Raw genomic sequence first — 18,393 nt, 5'->3', positions numbered from 1 at the left:
TTTAATAATCATTTATGAAGCAGGAGTAAAAGCAGCAGGACTGAGTCAGACGTGCTGGTGTGTTTCACGAGTCGAATGGCTTTTCCTGAATGGACTGAAATATTGATGATGGTTATTAATAACACCATCATTTCACCAAAGACACGAAAACCTTCCAAGCATCACCTGGGTGTTTCCCCGGTAACAGAGAGAGAGAACGAGAAAGAGAGAGAGAGAAGCACTGCTGCTACAATATGACAACATCTGCAGAACACACACACACACACAGACACAGACAGCTGGCTGAAGTGACATCAACTCCTCAAGTCAGCGAACACTCACACACAGAACATTTTGTACACTAGACTTCAAGAAAAGAAAGCGAATAACTGCACAACTCGCTGCTACAATACAATGGTGTTGTGGGTGGTTGCTAAGGTGTTGCTAGGGATGTTGCTAAGGTGAAAATGTCACCTCACTGCTGATTAGTTAGAGAGTGACCACCTTTGAACATGTAGACAAATGCAGAACATCTGGCCAATTAAACAAGCAGAGAGAGAGAAAGAATCTGCAGAATGAGTTTCAGTGTCTCTTGTTCACTTCACAGCATCTCTGAATGACAGGATGATTATAGAGTAAAGCTGCAGCTCAGATGAGATATAAAACATCACTTACTCAGAAAAGTCTAAAATACTAAATAAAGTAAAATAATAAAAAAATATTAGGAGTAGTCCTACTAATAATAAATGTATTATTATTATTATTATTATTATTATTAATGTAAAATTCAAAGCACTGAAATACTAATTTAGTATCAGAAGATGAATCATGATCCATGGCTGAATCAGCTCAGTCCTCACGGAACACATGCTGCCGTTGTGATATGATCATACTGTAGATGGTGTTTGAGGTCTTTAACATGAGCGAATAAACACACAGAAAGCGATTTCACCATTGCAGTCTCACGCTCACTACAAAATGGAGGCTTGTGTGAAATAAGTGAATAAAAGCCATTTAGCTGAACACACACTCACACAACACACACACAACTCTTGTACAGAGATTCAGCCTCTGGGTGAAAGAGGAAAACTCATTGTGTCGGCTTTTATTATCTCCTGTTACACACACACACTCACACTCTCACACACACAGAGACTCAAACTTTTGCTCCAAGTCATTTAATTGAGTCATTTAATAGAGTGGCAAACCTCCAGATGCTGCTGCTGCACTGCAATGAGACACTACACACACACACACACACACTCCATCATAAACCATCAGAAACACGTCTGAGAAGATGATCAGCTCCTGAGCTGAAGCTGCTCTGATGAATAAATCACCACAAACACAATCAACATGTCACTAATGAAGAAACGTGTTCATTACTGACGCTCACATGATCATTATTCCATCTGTCTCCACGGCAACACAAATATACTTATTACTATCATTACAATACAACTATTATAGCACTGACAAGTTGACCCAGATTAACCTAGCGCTCGACTAGACTGAGAGATTCAGTGATCCTCACATTCAAACACACATTCCTGCTCAATCAGGACAAAAAAAGCTTCATCTGAAGAATCAACTGAACAGGAACATCATCCACTGTGCTGTGTTTTGCAGTGCATTTATTCATCAAGGATGCATTAAATTGATCAAAAGTGCCAGGAAAGACATTTACAATGTTACAAAACATTTCTATTTCAAATAAACGCTGTTCTTTTGAACTTTCTATTCATCTGTGAATGCTGAAAAATAAAAATGTATGATGGTTTCCACAAAAATATTGTGCAGCACAACTGTTGTCAACATTGTTAATAATCAGAAATGTTTGTTGAGCAGCAAATCAGCATATTAGAATGATTTTTGAAGAATCTTGTGACACTGAAGACTGGAGTAATGATGCTGAATTCAGCTGCGCATCACAACAATCAATTACATTTTAACAGATATTCACATTGAAAACAGTGGACAGTCATGCGACCATCTGAAACTAATCATTCACTTCTCTCTGAAATCCTCCCATGGCACAGCTGACAGTTCTGCAGTTAACGGTGTTAAACCTCATGCTGACACACGCACACCTTCATGTCTCCATCATGAGCTCAACCACACCGTGTTTCTCCACCTATTTCAGCAGCTCTCGCTCTCTCTCTCTCTCGCTCTCTACACATCTAAACAGTGCTCACGTTCACTCAGCAGTGCAGTACGGATCTGTTTACACACACTTCAGTTACGAGAGATGGACAATCACGATATACTACAACTGAAATTAAAGGGGTCTTATTTATAAATGTTGTGTACGCACAAAATGGGCATATTAATATGCGTAAGCAATTTTCCACGCACATATCCGGATATCTAAAAAAAATAAACTTGTCGTAAATATGTACGCACACTGTACAGATATTCTAGACCATGCATACCCTTTTTTGGAGTGAGAAAAGTAATGAAGTAAACCATTTTAAACTCTGTTTTCATTATGAAAAATACCACTGTATTTGAAGGATACAACTCAAAGAAAATGGTAAGATTTGCATATTTCCTTTTTAAATACTTTTAGGTAATGCACTGAGTCAGACAAATTTACAATGCAATAAATCTAGGCTTTTTTCCATTAAAAATAGATGTTCACCTTATCAGCAGAACTGCATAAATCTAATTTGATTTGAATTGTTTAAAACAAATCAAAATACTATTTGGCCACTGACCAACTCTATTCTAAAATATATCTGAGAACTATTTTAAACCATTTTGTTTTCATGGATATGTTCACATATTTATTATAAAACATAACATTGTTTAGCAATAAAAATTAATGTGTATGGCACAAATGGAATAATACTTTGTATCTCATATTTCCTTAATGTCTTGTACCTTTGATGGTGTTAAACGCGGCGTCACGTGGATGGGAATATGCATGGAAATAATATTCAGATGAGGTTATGCATAGTAAAACTACATGCATTGTAAGCTCCACATATGGTGATTTAGGAGAGGAGACGGGGTGGAAATGTACGTACGCACAATCTTCCCCTGACCGGGATTTATGCGCAGGTTCTGCCGTACGCATGGTTTTATAAATCTGAAAACTTTTGCACGTGCAAAATCTAGCTTTTTGCGTGCGTGCACTTTTAGGATGAAATCTACAGAGAGTTTTAGAAATGAGACCCCAGGACCCTTAACTAATAAATATCATTCAAATTAATTTAAAACAACGCCACATCACTGCTTCATGTAAATGAAGTATTCATTTACAAATGAAAATAAATAGAAATTTAATGAAGAACAGAGGAACAAATGACAAGCAATAGAACAAATTAAAAAATTAAAAAAACTAACCAACAAAACACACATCATTTATAATGGTAGTGTGGCCATTTGAAATCATTTAAAAGTATGTCTAATCAACTGAATTCATAAAGCCAACAATACAATCAATCTTTTAAATGCAAACTAAAAGAAAATATAAACACTCCATTACAACAGAATGTCTGAACCATGTTTTTCAAATGACATCTTTATGGTGTTACCTTTAGTTAATAAAGAAATAAAGCAATACAGAATTGATAGAATAAATAAATAAATAAATAAATAAACATGGCTTTATATTAATTTCTTCAAGTTAATCAGACTTTTATTTCAGCAGGTTGTCATCCGTCACACACTACTTCATATTTAAAAACTGGTAACAATTTTACAATAAGGTGTCATTTGTTGAAGGAGAAGTTCACTTCCAGAACAAAAATTTACAGATAATGTACTCACCCCCTTGTCATCCAATATGTTCATGTCTTTCTTTCTTCAGTCGGTAAGAAATTATGTTTCTTCAGGAAAACATTTCAGGAATATTCTCCATATAATGGACTTCAATGGTGCCCCCAAGTTTGAACTTCCAAATTGTAGTTTAAATGCAGCTTCAAATGGCTCTAAACGATCCAATGAAGCCAATGAAGAAGGGTCTTATCTAGCAAAACGATCTGTAATTTTCAAAACAAATTGACAATTGATATACTTTTTAACATCAAATGCTCGTCTCATCTCTGCGACGTGTAGTCTGTGTAATCCAGGTCAGTACGGTTAGGGTATGTCGAAAAACTCCTGTCTTGTTTTTTTTCTTCAACTTCTTCACCGTTTTACCCTTTTTGTTTTTGTTTTTTTTTTGTAAAGGGCATTTGATCTTTGCATGTTCATTTTGTCACTTTTTGTTCGGTACTTCTGCAGTGATGTAGGGCGATTTTGAAATTGGGGAAGAAAACGAGATGGGATTTTTTCGACATATCCTAACTGTATTGACCGTACTGAACCAGAAAAAAAAGTTCACGCAGACTTGGACAAGATGAGCGTTTAAGGTTAAAAAGTATATAAATGTTTGATAGGTTTCAAAAATGACCGATTATTTTGCTAGATAAGACCCTTCTTCCTCAGCTGGGATCGTTTAGAGCCATTTGAAGCTGCATTTAAACAGATTTTTTCAAACAAGTTCAAATCCAAACTTGGGGGCACCATTGAAGTCGATTATATGGAGATAATTCCTGATTTTTTTTCCCCCTCAAGAAACAACTTCTTATTGACTTGTGAAATGTCATTCACTGTTAATTCAACAACATTTGATTTTAATTATGCATTAAATGCTAAAATTAAAATGAACTAAGATTAATAAATGCTGTAGAAGTATCGTTTATTCTTAGTTCATGTTAACTAATGTAGTTAACTAATGTTAACTAATGAACCTCACTGTAAAGTGTTACCGAAAAACTGCAGTTTAATTAGTCACTGCATGTTTTCATTCGATTAACTGCACTGTGCTACTTTGTAAGTATTAGTTCAAAAATTCTGCATTATACAGAAAATGTAATTTTTGAGACTTGTTTTGTGATTCTGTGATTCTGAAATCATACGGCCCTTCATCTAACAGCAGCATCAAGTGTTCAGTTCAATGACTGACATCAACTACATGACAACATCATGACAGGAGCGTCAGATCAGCCTCGAGCCTTCAGAAACACAAACATCACTGAGATCAGCGTCTTTGATTCACACCGGACTGTGATTTATCTGCCGTTCTCACAGACGGGCCGTTTTCACACTATTTATGAGCAGAGATTTTGGATGTGACGCTCGGTCTGGTTTAATAAGCGGATCGGTTCAGAACTGAACCGCCGACGCCACTGTCTGCAGCTGATCCAATATTAATGCGGCCATAACTCACAGTCACAGCAGCCGCAGGACTCCACTGACCCCAACACAGCCTGTGAGCTTACAGCAGACGCTTTAGTCCAGAATAACAGAACCGTAAGACAGAGAGAGAGAGAGATCCACTGACCCGTGACGCCTCGCTCTGATCCTCACCGCAATTAGCACACGCCGTTAATGAGAAGGAACCATTCAAAGTCAAAAAAGACAGAAAAGAGTCTGTGTGTGTGAGAGAGAGAGAGAGATCTGGGGCAAGGTTGGAGGGCTGAGTTATTAGTTCTATTGATCCTGCGGTAAAATTGGGCTCCCAAACCCACAACAGCAAATCAACAGCTGTGAAACACCTCAAACGCAGCGGAGACACGCGCCGGCTCTCTAGAGCTCTGTTATCACCACATCCTGCTATAAACACAAGCGACTGCTGTGCAGTTAGTGCGTTTTTGCTTAGTCTTCTAGTAAGACCAGTCAAAGAGCAGCGTGAATGAATAAAATCAGAATAAAACAAATGGAAACTTCACTATTTATTTAGAAAAACCTAAAGCATAGTAGAAGAAAAAAACATTTTTAGACTTAAAAATAAAATTTCTTTATTAGCATTGATGGTTCTATGAAGAGCCTTTAGCAGGCATGCAATCTTTCTGTTTCACAAAAAGTTCCTTACAGTGAAAAATGTTCTGTAAAACATTAAAATGTCCTTCAAACTAAGAAAAATGGTTTTCCAACTGATCGCTGAAAGCTTCTTCAGGAAACCAAAAAATGTTCTTCTCTGGCATTTTTTGCCTTTATTTTGACAGGACAGATCAGAATTGACAGGAAGTGAAGTGGGAGAGAGAGGGGGTGGGATCGGGAAAGGTCCTCGAGTCGGGATTCGAAACACGGGACGCCGGAGCGGAACGGTGCTGTAAACGAAACTTTTACTTTTAAAGTAAATCTTTTAGAACTGATCTTTAATAATCAAAATGAAATATTTAAACTTTATTCCCCTTTAAATGGCTTAAATACAACTCTACACCTGTAACTCATTTAATATGCACGGATCTATGAATATGCAAATTACCAAATCACACCCAATCACAGCAGCTCTGTCTACCTGCTGCACTTTCACTCAGTTAACTGCAGCAGTACACAACACACAGCGACTAGTGGCAATATTTGTATCACAATGCTAATGCATTTAATGCATCTCTAACTACAACGCAGAGACATACAGTAATGACAATTCATATCATCAGCCTTTGGCTTGACTACATTATCAAACAGCTCATAATGTGTTGCTAAACCATGTTCCTGTTAACCAGCTCAGACAGAAACCTTCTGCAAAAATCAGCATCCTCAGGTGGAAACGCTTTGCTAATGATATGAAATGCCTCGGCCTGCCAGCTGATGGTAGAAAACGGACCGATTCAATCCACATTTGAGACAGTTTTAAGGAGAAAAAGCTGTTGGCTAATCAATTTGCACATGTTTGTCTTCATGCATATTAAAAACACCAGAAAGACACAAAAACACAGTGATTTTCACCACGGGGGGCTTTGAGAGTGTATCCACCTTTTCCCTTCACTCCATGATGCTTTGTGTGAATTATGGGAGTAATTTGTGTTAAACTGTAAACAAGCAGTGAAAGATTTGCTCTATGAATGCAAAAATAAGCATTTTCAAAATCTTGGTATAATGAGCTGACATTATTCCATTCTTTATTCTACATTACTCTGTTATTATTCTATTCACCCTTCAACCATCAGACATTAAAATGAAATACATCAGTGTAAACGCATTATCAAGTTACTACAACAGACCACGAATAATGCCAAAAACTGGATTAATTCCACAAATGTGTTAAAAATCACTGTATTATTTGTGTATATTATATAGCATACGTTGCATTAGTCAAAACGTTCATTTAACATTGAGTGATAATATTTCAGAGGGATCCCTGTCATTTTAACAGATAACAAACACTGTATTTCAAAACAGTCCAGTAAACACTGCTAATAAGGATTTGAAGAGAAAAGGGAGACTGCTACATTTTAAAAGCATCTGTGTGAAAATGAACCTGGAAAGAGACCTGAAGATCTGGGGAGAAATATGTGAATTATTCATAGGATATATTGCAAAATTAAATTGGGAAAATAGACTGCAAACGCAAAGGATATGTTGACTTTTTCATATTGTTACAGCGAAATATAAAGAAAAAAAGTACGAAGAGACTGTGCTGTGGAGTCCTGTTATACCATGATGTCACATTAAAATGCAAAGCATTAGCCGACACTATCCTCTTGACTCCTGAAACTGAACACGAACGAAAACGTACAGCTCATTCAGTCAAACTGATGGATAAGCATAATGTGTAGTGCAACAGTCTTTCTGAGAACTTCCTCAAACCAGAAGAGCCCTCCGTAAATTAAAACACAGTAGATCTGTTATGAAAACACTGGATACAATCAGCTCATGAAGATCCACTCCACATAGAGTCATTTAGTCACTCATGACTTTCTAAACCTGTGACTTTCGAACTTTTGTGAAACACAAAAGCAGATATTTTGAAAAGCAAAAGCCCACTAGCTTTCATTGTATGGACAGTGATACATATCTCAGAATATCTTTTTATGTGTTCAACAGACGAAAGAATGTTAGTCATACAGGTTTGAAATGACATGAGGGCGAGTAAATCATCACTTTTGGTGAATTATTTTATCTTACCAACGGATCAGTGCCTTAAACCAGCCAATAAAAAGAAATGCAACCGAAAGTAAAGCATTGTTTCAGTTCAGAGAGAATTCATACCGTCACCAATGCTCTAAAGTACCATCAGAACTTAATGTTCATGTAATGTTCTTATAGCTTTATTAATATTTAATACACATTCTCGTACCATTAAGAGAAAACGTTCTTTGCAAAACATCCTTATGATGTTACTTGAACTTGAGAATGTATTTTTATAACCTTCAAATAAAATTCTAAATGCAACAAGAAAACAAGACATTTGATTGTTCTTAGAATATTAAAAAGTAAACGTTCAAATATCATTATATTTTGGATGAAAAATTTGGAATGTTGCTAAGAAATCATGACAAGAAAAATGGCCATTTTAACATGTTATAAACATCATTCCCACAATGTTTATACAACCTAAAATTGTGACCTGGGTATAGTCTCACTGAAACACACACACACACGTCTGGTTTATTATCTTTGTGGGGACTCTCCATAGGCGCAATGGTTTGTATACTGTCCACACTGTATTTTCTATCCCCTTACCCTAACCCTACCCCTAAACCTAACCCTTACAGAAAACTTTCTGCATTTTTACTTTCTCAAAAAAACTCATTCTGTATGATTTATAAGCTTTTGTACCCATGGGGACCTCAAGCCAATCCCCACAATGTCAAAAATTTCAGGTTTTACTATCCTTGTGGGGACATTTGGTCCCCACAATGTAGCAAGAACAAGTACACACACACACACACGTGTTCTCACTCTGAAGGCTGATGAGAGCCGTATCTCTCCAGAGGAACGAGCATCACTGCAGAAGGTCACAGACAGATGGAAAGCACAACTACTGATCGACTCTGCAACGAGTCGTACTGAAGCAAATGTCAGTCGTTCAGGAATCAACAGTGGCTCTGAACCTGTCTCTGTCTCTGGTCCTTCGCTGGCTCGACATGACAATCAATGATTCATCAAAGCACAAAGCCCCGACGTGACACGTGTCCTCATCCAGCTGTCATCACAAACACACTTCATAAAACCAAAACCAACCTAAACGAAGGGGAAGCGATCTGGATCTAATCCTGCTCAGGAATGAGGAAGAGGTTTTTCTCATTAAACAATGAATGCAAATCAGTGACAGGCTCCATGAGCTCAAACGCTCTCCAACCCTCAATCCAAACTCACAAAGCCTGAGATCAGAAAAACAGACAAACCACCAAACTCAACCAGTGTCGCTCATTCAGACTGCAGGCGCCTCTGGTCTTTATTTCCAACCATTAACTGATTTCTAATGATCTGTTAAGCACAATGTTCAAAATTTAAACATACACTCAAGTGTAACAGAGAGATGTTTTGCCTGGATAATTCTCCCTGAAAGGTTAAAAATAAACACAAGCATGAAACTGTGAGTCAAAGATATTTACTTAAAAAAAAAATAAATCTTTAACGCTTCACAATAAGGTGAAGTTAGTAAATACATTACCTAACATACACTAAAAATGAGCAATGAATGAGTTAAGAACAGCCTATTTATTAATATTTATAAATGTTACTGAATAAAAATGCAACTGTTGGTTCAGGTTAGCTCTGGTCCACTGAATATTAACCATACAAGTTTTGATTTTGGTAATGTATTAGTTAATGCCTGAATGAAAAGAAGCTAAAATTAATTTTTTGGTTAGTCTAACTCACATAGTTAACTAATGTTAACAAATCCATGAGCGAATGAGCATGAGCATTTACCAGGTTATAACCCTTCAACACCGTCTAAGCAACTGAATCGCGGAAATCTGAAACTCTCTCGGGCATTACAGTGAGCGCGTGCACAGAGACGCCCTGGAAGCCCACGGGAGCGCGCACCTGCCTCAGCGCGCTATAAATAAAACAATAAAATCTCTGAGTTCTGCTGATGACTGTAAATGAGCACTAACCAAAACAAAATCATTCCATCTCCTATCTTACAATGTCTACCTCTGCGTCTGGATATAAACGAGGCAGCTAATCAATAATCAATCAGGGAATTAAATGAAGGAACGACCAGGTGAGAATAGCAGATAAGAGCCAAAAACAGCTGCATTCGACTTTAAACTTAGGAAAGGAACCGTGTTAATATCTCACATCGATGAATCTGAAAGTTGTTTTCGCAAATGATCAGGACGGACCATTTAGGGTTGTACCCTTAAAAAAAAAAAAAAAAAAAAAATTGACAAACCGAAATAAAACGAAACTTAAATAAATTAATGAAGAAAGAGATATTTTAAAATGTCAAATGAATGTATATTTTAAATAAAAAACAAATCATATTTTTCATTAAAAATAAATACATCTAAAATATCAAATATTTATGTATATTAATGTATATTTTAATACTTAGTTTATACAGAATAGCACGTTGAAAATATCAGACTATATCTGCACACTCATAGTCAAACGGCCACATTAACACATTAATGTTTAAGTGCGCGTGTGTGTGCGCGCCTTCGGACTGGTTTCGTGCGCCACGGCGCCTCGTATAATGGTTTATCCATTCATGCACTGTGATCAGATGAATGGAAAAGTTTGAGCGATCATTTCCTGAACTCACCTTTATTTGTGTCATTAAAGTTTGATGTGTCGAGATGATCCTGAGCGAGTCTCTCAGCGAACGACCTGTCCGATATTACTGCGCTCCAGTGCGTTCAAACGTGTGCAAACAAACACTCTCAGACTCTTCAGACACAGATATTCCTCCAGAACACTCAAAACCACCAGACAAATCCATTCATGAGCTGAGGATGCTCTGCTGTTCCTCACACGTTCCTCATGCTGATCTGTGGGAATGCGTTATTCCTGCTGAAGCTCCGCTGCGCTGTGGATTCAGGAACGATCTTCAGACGCGTTTCCCTCAAATCCATCAGACGCGCACCGAAACTCCATCTCCATTCATCTGCTGCTCCTGAAGACGCAGGAATACGATCGCATGTCCGTGTGAGTGTCTAGCGTGGGTTCCGGAGGCTGTTGCATCACCTGAGCGCGCGCACCACAGCCTCAGGTGAGCGCACGCGGGAGCGCGCGTTCCCGGTGATTCGGCAGAAGGGACACGGTGTTGCACATCCCGAAGCGCTTCAATAAACGTGTCTGTCAGCTGGAAGAGCATAAGTCACTGTCTCATAAGCTAGCGTGCGTCCTACCTAGACAGCACTTCTAGTGCGCGTCAAAAGCGCGCGCAGGGCGTAACAATGCCAGCTGACAAAATGTGTCTGGTATAACATTCATATTAAGTTAGGAAAAGGTTATTTCTGAATGTTTTGTACAAGTTTAGAACGTCCAGTTATTTATCCATTTATTGTTGTTATTATTATTATATTATTTTAATTAAAAAAAAAAACGTTTCTTGGTCATGTGATCGTTTGATGAACATTCAATGATGTTAAAAACGTTCTAAGAATGTTACATTCGAATGTTTGTTCAACAATGCCCTTTTTTTTTTTTTTTACATTTAAAGGGCGTTTTTATTGGTTATGCAAACATTTCAGAAGCATTGCATTTTGAAAATGTTCTTTCTAATTTTTTAAACGTTCAAAACGTCAAAAACATTCAGCAAATATTAGTAACATCATGAGGACGTTCCAACAACACTGTTCCAAGAACACCTCCTCTGAATACAAGAACATTTATCAAACATTAACAATGTTGTAAGAACATTCCAGAAACAATATTTTAGGAATGTTTTGGCTGAACATTTCTATAATCATTCTGATATTTTGGACATGTGGAGACATTTCTGCTTGTGATATTTTTAGGAAATAATCATTAGCAAAGGCTTAAAGACGAAAATGAAAAATAAAAATTACAATTTATACATCTTTGTCATTGCAAAACTGTATCATCATATTCTTTTTGTGGAAAAATTCTGGAGCATCGTCACACAGCTTGTTTGACAACAGATTTAAAAGTTTTAAAAAAATAATACAAAAGTACCATAACAGTAATCCATATGATTAAAAGAGAAGTCCACTTCCAGAAAAACAATTTACAAATAATGCACTCACCCCCTTGTCATCCAAGATGTTCATGTCTTTCTTTCCTCAGTCGTAAAGAAATTATGTTTTTTGGAGGAAAACATTTCAGGATTTTTCTCCATATAATGGACTGATATGGTGCCCCGAGTTTGAACTTGCCTGAACTCTGTGTATTCTGACTCAAGACAGTTAGGGTATGTTGAAAAACTCCAATCGTATTTTCTCCCTCAACTTCAAAAATCATTTCAAAACCATCCTACATCGCTGCAGAAGTATCGACACAGTGTTTACAAAGTGAACATGCAAAGAAGATCCAACACCCTTAACAAAAAAGGTAAAACAGCGATATAGGACGATTTTGCAGTTGAGGGAGAACATGAGATGGGAGTTTTTCCACATACACTAACTGTCATGAACCAGAACAAAAGTTCAGGCAGGGTAAGACAAGATGAGCGTTTGACATTAAAAAGTATATAAATTGTATTATTTGTATGAAAATAACCGATCGTTTCGCTAGATAAGACCCTTCAACCTTCTTCCACATTTGTGATTGTTTGAAGCTGCATTTAAACTGTATTTTGGAAGTTAAAAATCAGGGCACCATATCAGTCCATTATATGGAGAAAAATACTGAAATGTTTTCCTCAAAAAACAATTTCTTTACAACTGAAGAACGAAAGACGAGCATCTTGGATGACAAGGGGTGAGTACATTATCTGTAAATCTTTGTTCTGCAAGTGGACTTCTCCTTTAAGGCACTATTTAAAGTCTTCTAAAGTCGTATGTCTTACATTTCAGTCTATACTTTACACAAAACATCAGATGCCTTCAAAGAAGCATGGATATAGAGATGAGATACAATGAGATTCTTCAAAAGGAGAGGGAAAAAAAAAAACTCAATACGACAATATATATACAAGATTGGAGTGACATGAGGGCGAGTAAATGTGACAGATCAGTTTGTCTGAAAACGAATGCTTTTCACTCCACAGCTCCTTCACTCTGCATGCACTGCTATTTTTTTTTAAACTTGTAGATAAAACAGAGACTATTGGAGTTGTATTACAAAAAAAAAAAACTTTTTACATGTTCACATTCATGTTTAATTTAACTTGTTATTTGTGGTTTCTTTATAATTGTTAAATTCAGTAAGCTCACTGATTCTCTCTCTCTCATGCACTTTAACAAACATGTTCATTAAGTGCTTTTGACACCAAACACAACAGCCAGATCAATTACATAATCATTCAGACTAAACAGTAATGACACTCCGATTCCAGTCTGAAGTGATTTATTGTATCTCCTCAGCCTGCAGACAGAACAGCTTGATTACACGTGTTCAATCATATCAGAGACCTTCAGACCGACTCCGGTGAAATTGATCGCCGTGCGTCGCGGTTCAATCACGCATCTTCACCTGACAAGTGTAAAAATCCAGCACTCCAGTCATTAAGCACCATTTACTTCAACTCCGTCTCTGCTGACAGAGAGTTAATTCAAAGGCCGGCAAGCTGCTTTCCACATACCTAAGCATCAAATATTCCACTAATCTGAATGAATCATAAAAAATAAATCAGCAGAATGATTCAGAGTAATAAGAGCCCATATACTTTTAATCAGATCGTTGTCACTGACGGCTCTCACAGGATGTGTTTTATAAAGCAGCAGTGGAATAAATCCATAAATGCATTGATGTATTAAACTGTTAATCAATATTTCCCAGCTGCAGCAAACAGACAGAAGCGAGACAGTCTGTGTTGAGATGCGTGATATTGATCCAGTTACACAGACTCACGACACAAAGCTCCTGCACATCAGTGTCAGTTCAGATGCCACTTACTGTACCACAGTAAAATCTTCAGTCTCGCCCATTACAGCTGCACAACAGTTTCAGACAGGTTTCCTAAACGCCACTGGTCAGACTAAGAGATAGCCCCGCCCCCAAACTCATGCTACTGGTTGAGCTAGAACAGGACATGCTCAAACACAATCACTATGCAGAAAAAGTAGGGTTTTTTTTTTTTTTTTTTTTTTTTTTTTTTTTTGAATTTTTCATTTAAAAATAAAGAGAGAAATGGCAAGTAACTGAATTAATTTAGAATTTTTTTCTAGAAAGACTGAAATGGTATTTTCTTGTAAAACATGCTTCACTTATATTTATTTACAACTTTGAAAAAAAATTTTTACTGTGCAGCAGAGTTTAATGGATTCTGATTGAGAAGCAGAAACTGAATAACAGACAAAAAACTCTTTCTGTACATTGCAACAATTATAGCATTATTGATTAAACTGAAACAGCTATGCAGGAACAAAGCGTTTTAATGAAATTCATCTATTCAGCTCAGCAGGTGATAATTATAGTTTACAGACTTCATCAGCATGCTGCTAAAAGACAAATCACACCAGCATCAGCTCAACACACAGACGCATGAGCAGCTGCTGCAGACACTGACGGAGCAGGTGTCTGGGCATCTGCACGTTTGCGTCTGCCTGCGCATGCATTCATGTGTCTGCGCATGTGTCTGTGCTTCTGCTTGTGTCTGTGCATGCCTGAGCTTCTGCATGTGCTTCATATGTCTGCACTTATGCATGCGTCTGCACATGCCTGTGTCTGCAGGCTCCAGCAGGGCGGCGCTGTGTCTCTGAGCTGAGAGGAGATTCACTGCATCACTGTTCCAGCAGAACATCAGGACTTGTGCTCAAGATCTACTATAATTACACACATCCAGCTCATACTCATATTGCACCTGTGAGACACTGACAGTAAGAAAAACATTTAAGGAAACAATCGATAGATAGATAGATAGATAGATAGATAGATAGATAGATAGATAGATAGATAGATAGATAGAAACAGGAAAAGTAATTGAATAATAGATGATCATAGTTATTTCATCTGTTAAAACAAAGCATTTCACAGGATTACGGTGAACAACTACTGATCCTACAGGTAGAGATCTTTGCAATATTGGTAAGTTAGCTTAAAGGATAAAGACAAATCTTATTTCAAGATATAGTAAATTTATTTCACAACAACAATTTACATATATATATTTTTTTATAATCTTTGTTATTAATAATAAGAACCTAGATGCAAGTAACAATCTAAAGGACAACTACAATAAAACAAAGACACAAATGACATACAGAGGGCCCTATGAAATCTGTTTTATTTTTTCCTAAATTCCATTTTCATTTTTCTAGACTTTTAATGGTTACATTTCTGGTTTCTGGTAAATAAATTCTGGTAAATATTTTTTTCTGGTAAATATTCCTTAAACATTGTTTTAATAATATTTTTCTTAGTAGTAGTATTACTATCTTTACATTAAGTAATATATTAATATATTTCTGACTGTCAGGTTAAACCGAACCGAATATGACAATAGTTTTCCGCAAAAGAAACAGTAAAATGCTCATGAAGTGAGACTCAGAGCAGTTCTAGAGATGATGTTCATGTGTTCATGTACTCGCATATTGAGGCGGCAGAGGCTGAAAACACTGCGAGCGTCAGGCCTATGTGTGTAGTAAACAAAACTGTGCGTCTGTGTCATTCACTAACACAGACACGCAGAAATACGGCTCTTATTAAAATACATTCTTAAAGTACCGCTACTAGTAAAATGCGGAATTGTACCGTTTTTTAAAAGCAGGGTATCGCGATACTTTTAAGTACCGGTATATTGTGCAACACAATGTCCTAGTAAAGTCCTTGAACCTGGTTTCACTATATATACATCAGATTATGCAAGTAAAATGGGACATGAATGTTGTTTACCATTGACTTGATCAGGGAATGCCAGAAAACATGAATTTAAACCACCCCCCAAAGCAGATACTTCGCATTACTACTTAATCCGAGCAAGATTTAGAATTTACCTTCAGAATTTAAATACGTCAATTATCAATGCAAAGGTATGACCACTGAATAAACTACATTTTAGGTTTGGTAAGGAGTAGCACAGAAAGCTTAAAAAAAAAAAAAATTGCATTGATTTGTGAAAAATTCACGTGCTTTTTTTCTTCTTCTCACAACAAAACACTGCTGACACTCTTCTTTTTATTTGAACCTTCTTTTGAAACCGTCCTTTTGTATATTTTATTCTCTATCGTCACATCTCACCCTCTCTCTGTGTTAGTCATTCTCCAGGATGAACCAAACACTACTTGCACATAATTATACTGACACTGCATTTTAACAGTCAACAGAACCATTCTGATTTCAGTAGCGAGAGAGCCTGTATTTGGTCATGCCACAAACGACATACATCTCAGATTAAATATATAAGTGCGATGAAACGGAAGGCGAAAACAAGAAGTGCCTTCTGAGCCGACAAAACATTATCCAGTCTGAAATGCCAATTAGAATCTCTAAATATTGCAGTCAGTAACAGAAGCTATTATACTGGCAGTGAAGAGTGAGGTCTGCTACTGAATCATGACAAATGAGCAACACTTCCTTCCTCACCATCTGCACTCACTGTGAGGAAACAGAGGAAAAAAACAACCCAAAACTGAAAGCATTTCACTTCAGAAAGTTGGACAATTACACACAACTTCAGTATTTATGAGATGACAGAAAAGACCGCGGTCAGTGATGTGCACAAAAACACACAAAAATGAATCAAATAAGAATAAAAAAAAGTTTAAAATAAGTTTCTAACATTGTTTTAAATATTTTATTTCTTCTTGTTTATTAAAATGTATTTCTGTATATATTTACTTATTTATTGATTTAGTGATTATATTGTTTATTTTACAAACAATATAAAAGCGTTTGTGTGCGTGTTTCTGATTCTGATATAATCAATGATCTGATTAGTGCTCATATAATGGTCAATGCTTTGTCAATACTTTACATGTCATGCCAATAAAGCTCATTTAAACTGAAACTGAATTGAGAATTCAATACTGTACAGAATTTCAAAAAATTTGCCCTTTCTTCCAAGGGTCTGGCCTGAACAGTGTCAGATGTTCCTCTGGCGCCCTCTAGCGCCTCACATCAACACACACACACACACACACACACACACACGGACAATTTTCTGTCAGCAGAAGCTTCTGTCCTCTAGAATGATTTCAGAGGCTTTTAAATTTTTAATTTTAACTTACATTTAAGCAATTCACTTCTCCCATTTTTAAAGACCACGTCCTCAACAATAAATTCATAAAATAATTTAAAATGTACTTTAACAGTTTAAAACACTTTTAGGATCATTTTATTAATCCAACCTGTATTCAGTGTCCATTTTATAACAAAGTATCACTGTCCCACATAATACTGCTGTCGGTGTTTCAGTTAATGAACAGCTTGTTAACTCTTTGCATGAGATTAATTTTTAAAGATTTAAGGATTTCTAGCAGTAACTGATGAATCCCACATACATACACGCATAGCTGCTCTCGCGCTCTGTGATGTGGAACAGTTTTGTTTTATCATATGTTCACAAGTGAATCTCTCTTATCTCTTCAGATGACTAAAAAAATTCTGACAAACATGCTTTCAAAGCTCCATCTGTACAACTGAAAACCTTCTCGAACACAAACACGCTGAGATCAGGATTCACACACAACATAAAGGAACAGGAATCAACCACTCCTGACTGGAACCAGTTAACGCACAAGCAGAAAGTGCAGACTGAACGACTGAATCACTGCATCTGTTGTGAATGTTAGTTAAGAACTAACCAGCGCTGATAAACAGAGTAACTGTGCTCTGACCTGTGGATGAGGGGATGCTTCTGCTGCCCTCTGGAGAAAAACATCCTTCACAGCTTCTGTCTTGTTTGGTTAAGTTTGTGTTCTCAAACAAATCCAATAAACATGAACATGCAATCCACATCCATCAATTCATTTGGCTGGTTTGGCCTCCAACACACTTTTCAAACTTCCCACCTGTTGTGCTTAAACCAGTTGATCAGTCATGTGACCCCAAAAAGCTTGCAACATTGAAATGTTTATATATATATATATATATATATATATATATATATATGTTACATATAAGGTTCTGACAAAATTGCCTTTTCTTTAGTCTTTTTTAAAAGCAATTTAATAAAAATAAATAAAGCAATGATATAAATGGAAATATGTGACCCTGGGCCACAAAACCATAAGGGCCAGTTTTTTTAAATTGAGATTTATACAACATCTGAAAGCTGAATAAATAAGCCCTCCATTGATGTATGTTTGTTAGGATCTGACAATATTTGGCTGAAATAAAACATTTAAATATCTTGAATCTGAGGGTGCAAACAATTCTAAATTTAGAGAAAATTGTCTTTAAAGTTGTTCAAATGAAGTGCTTAGCAATGCATATTACTAATCAAAAAATTAGTTTTGATTTATTCACGGTAGGAAATTTTCAAAATATTATCATGGAACATGATCTTTGCATAATATCCTAATGATTTTTGGTATTAAAGAAAAATTGATCATTTTGACCCATACTGTGTATTTTTGGCTATTACTACAACTATACCCGTGACACTTAAGACTCCAG

The 18,393-nt window shown here is 36.5% G+C and overlaps 1 protein-coding gene across 1 annotated transcript in view; it reads right to left on the bottom strand.

The window, feature by feature from the left end:
• LOC127166302 (voltage-dependent T-type calcium channel subunit alpha-1I-like) overlaps window positions 1–17,757 on the bottom strand; it is a 33,618-nt gene extending 15,861 nt beyond the window's left edge. The window contains exon 1 of the mRNA XM_051111458.1: window positions 17,613–17,757. Coding sequence (XP_050967415.1) covers window positions 17,613–17,733 — 121 coding nt within the window. The 5' untranslated portion in view covers window positions 17,734–17,757. The remainder of the gene's footprint in view (window positions 1–17,612) is intronic.
• Window positions 17,758–18,393: the final 636 nt, after the last annotated feature.

The sequence above is a fragment of the Labeo rohita genome, chromosome 6 (genome assembly GCF_022985175.1).
Source record: "Labeo rohita strain BAU-BD-2019 chromosome 6, IGBB_LRoh.1.0, whole genome shotgun sequence".
In the NCBI taxonomy this organism is placed as follows: Eukaryota; Metazoa; Chordata; class Actinopteri; order Cypriniformes; family Cyprinidae; genus Labeo; species Labeo rohita.
The sequence above is the reverse complement of the archived record's forward strand: the minus strand, read 5'-3'. Positions and strand labels throughout refer to the sequence as shown.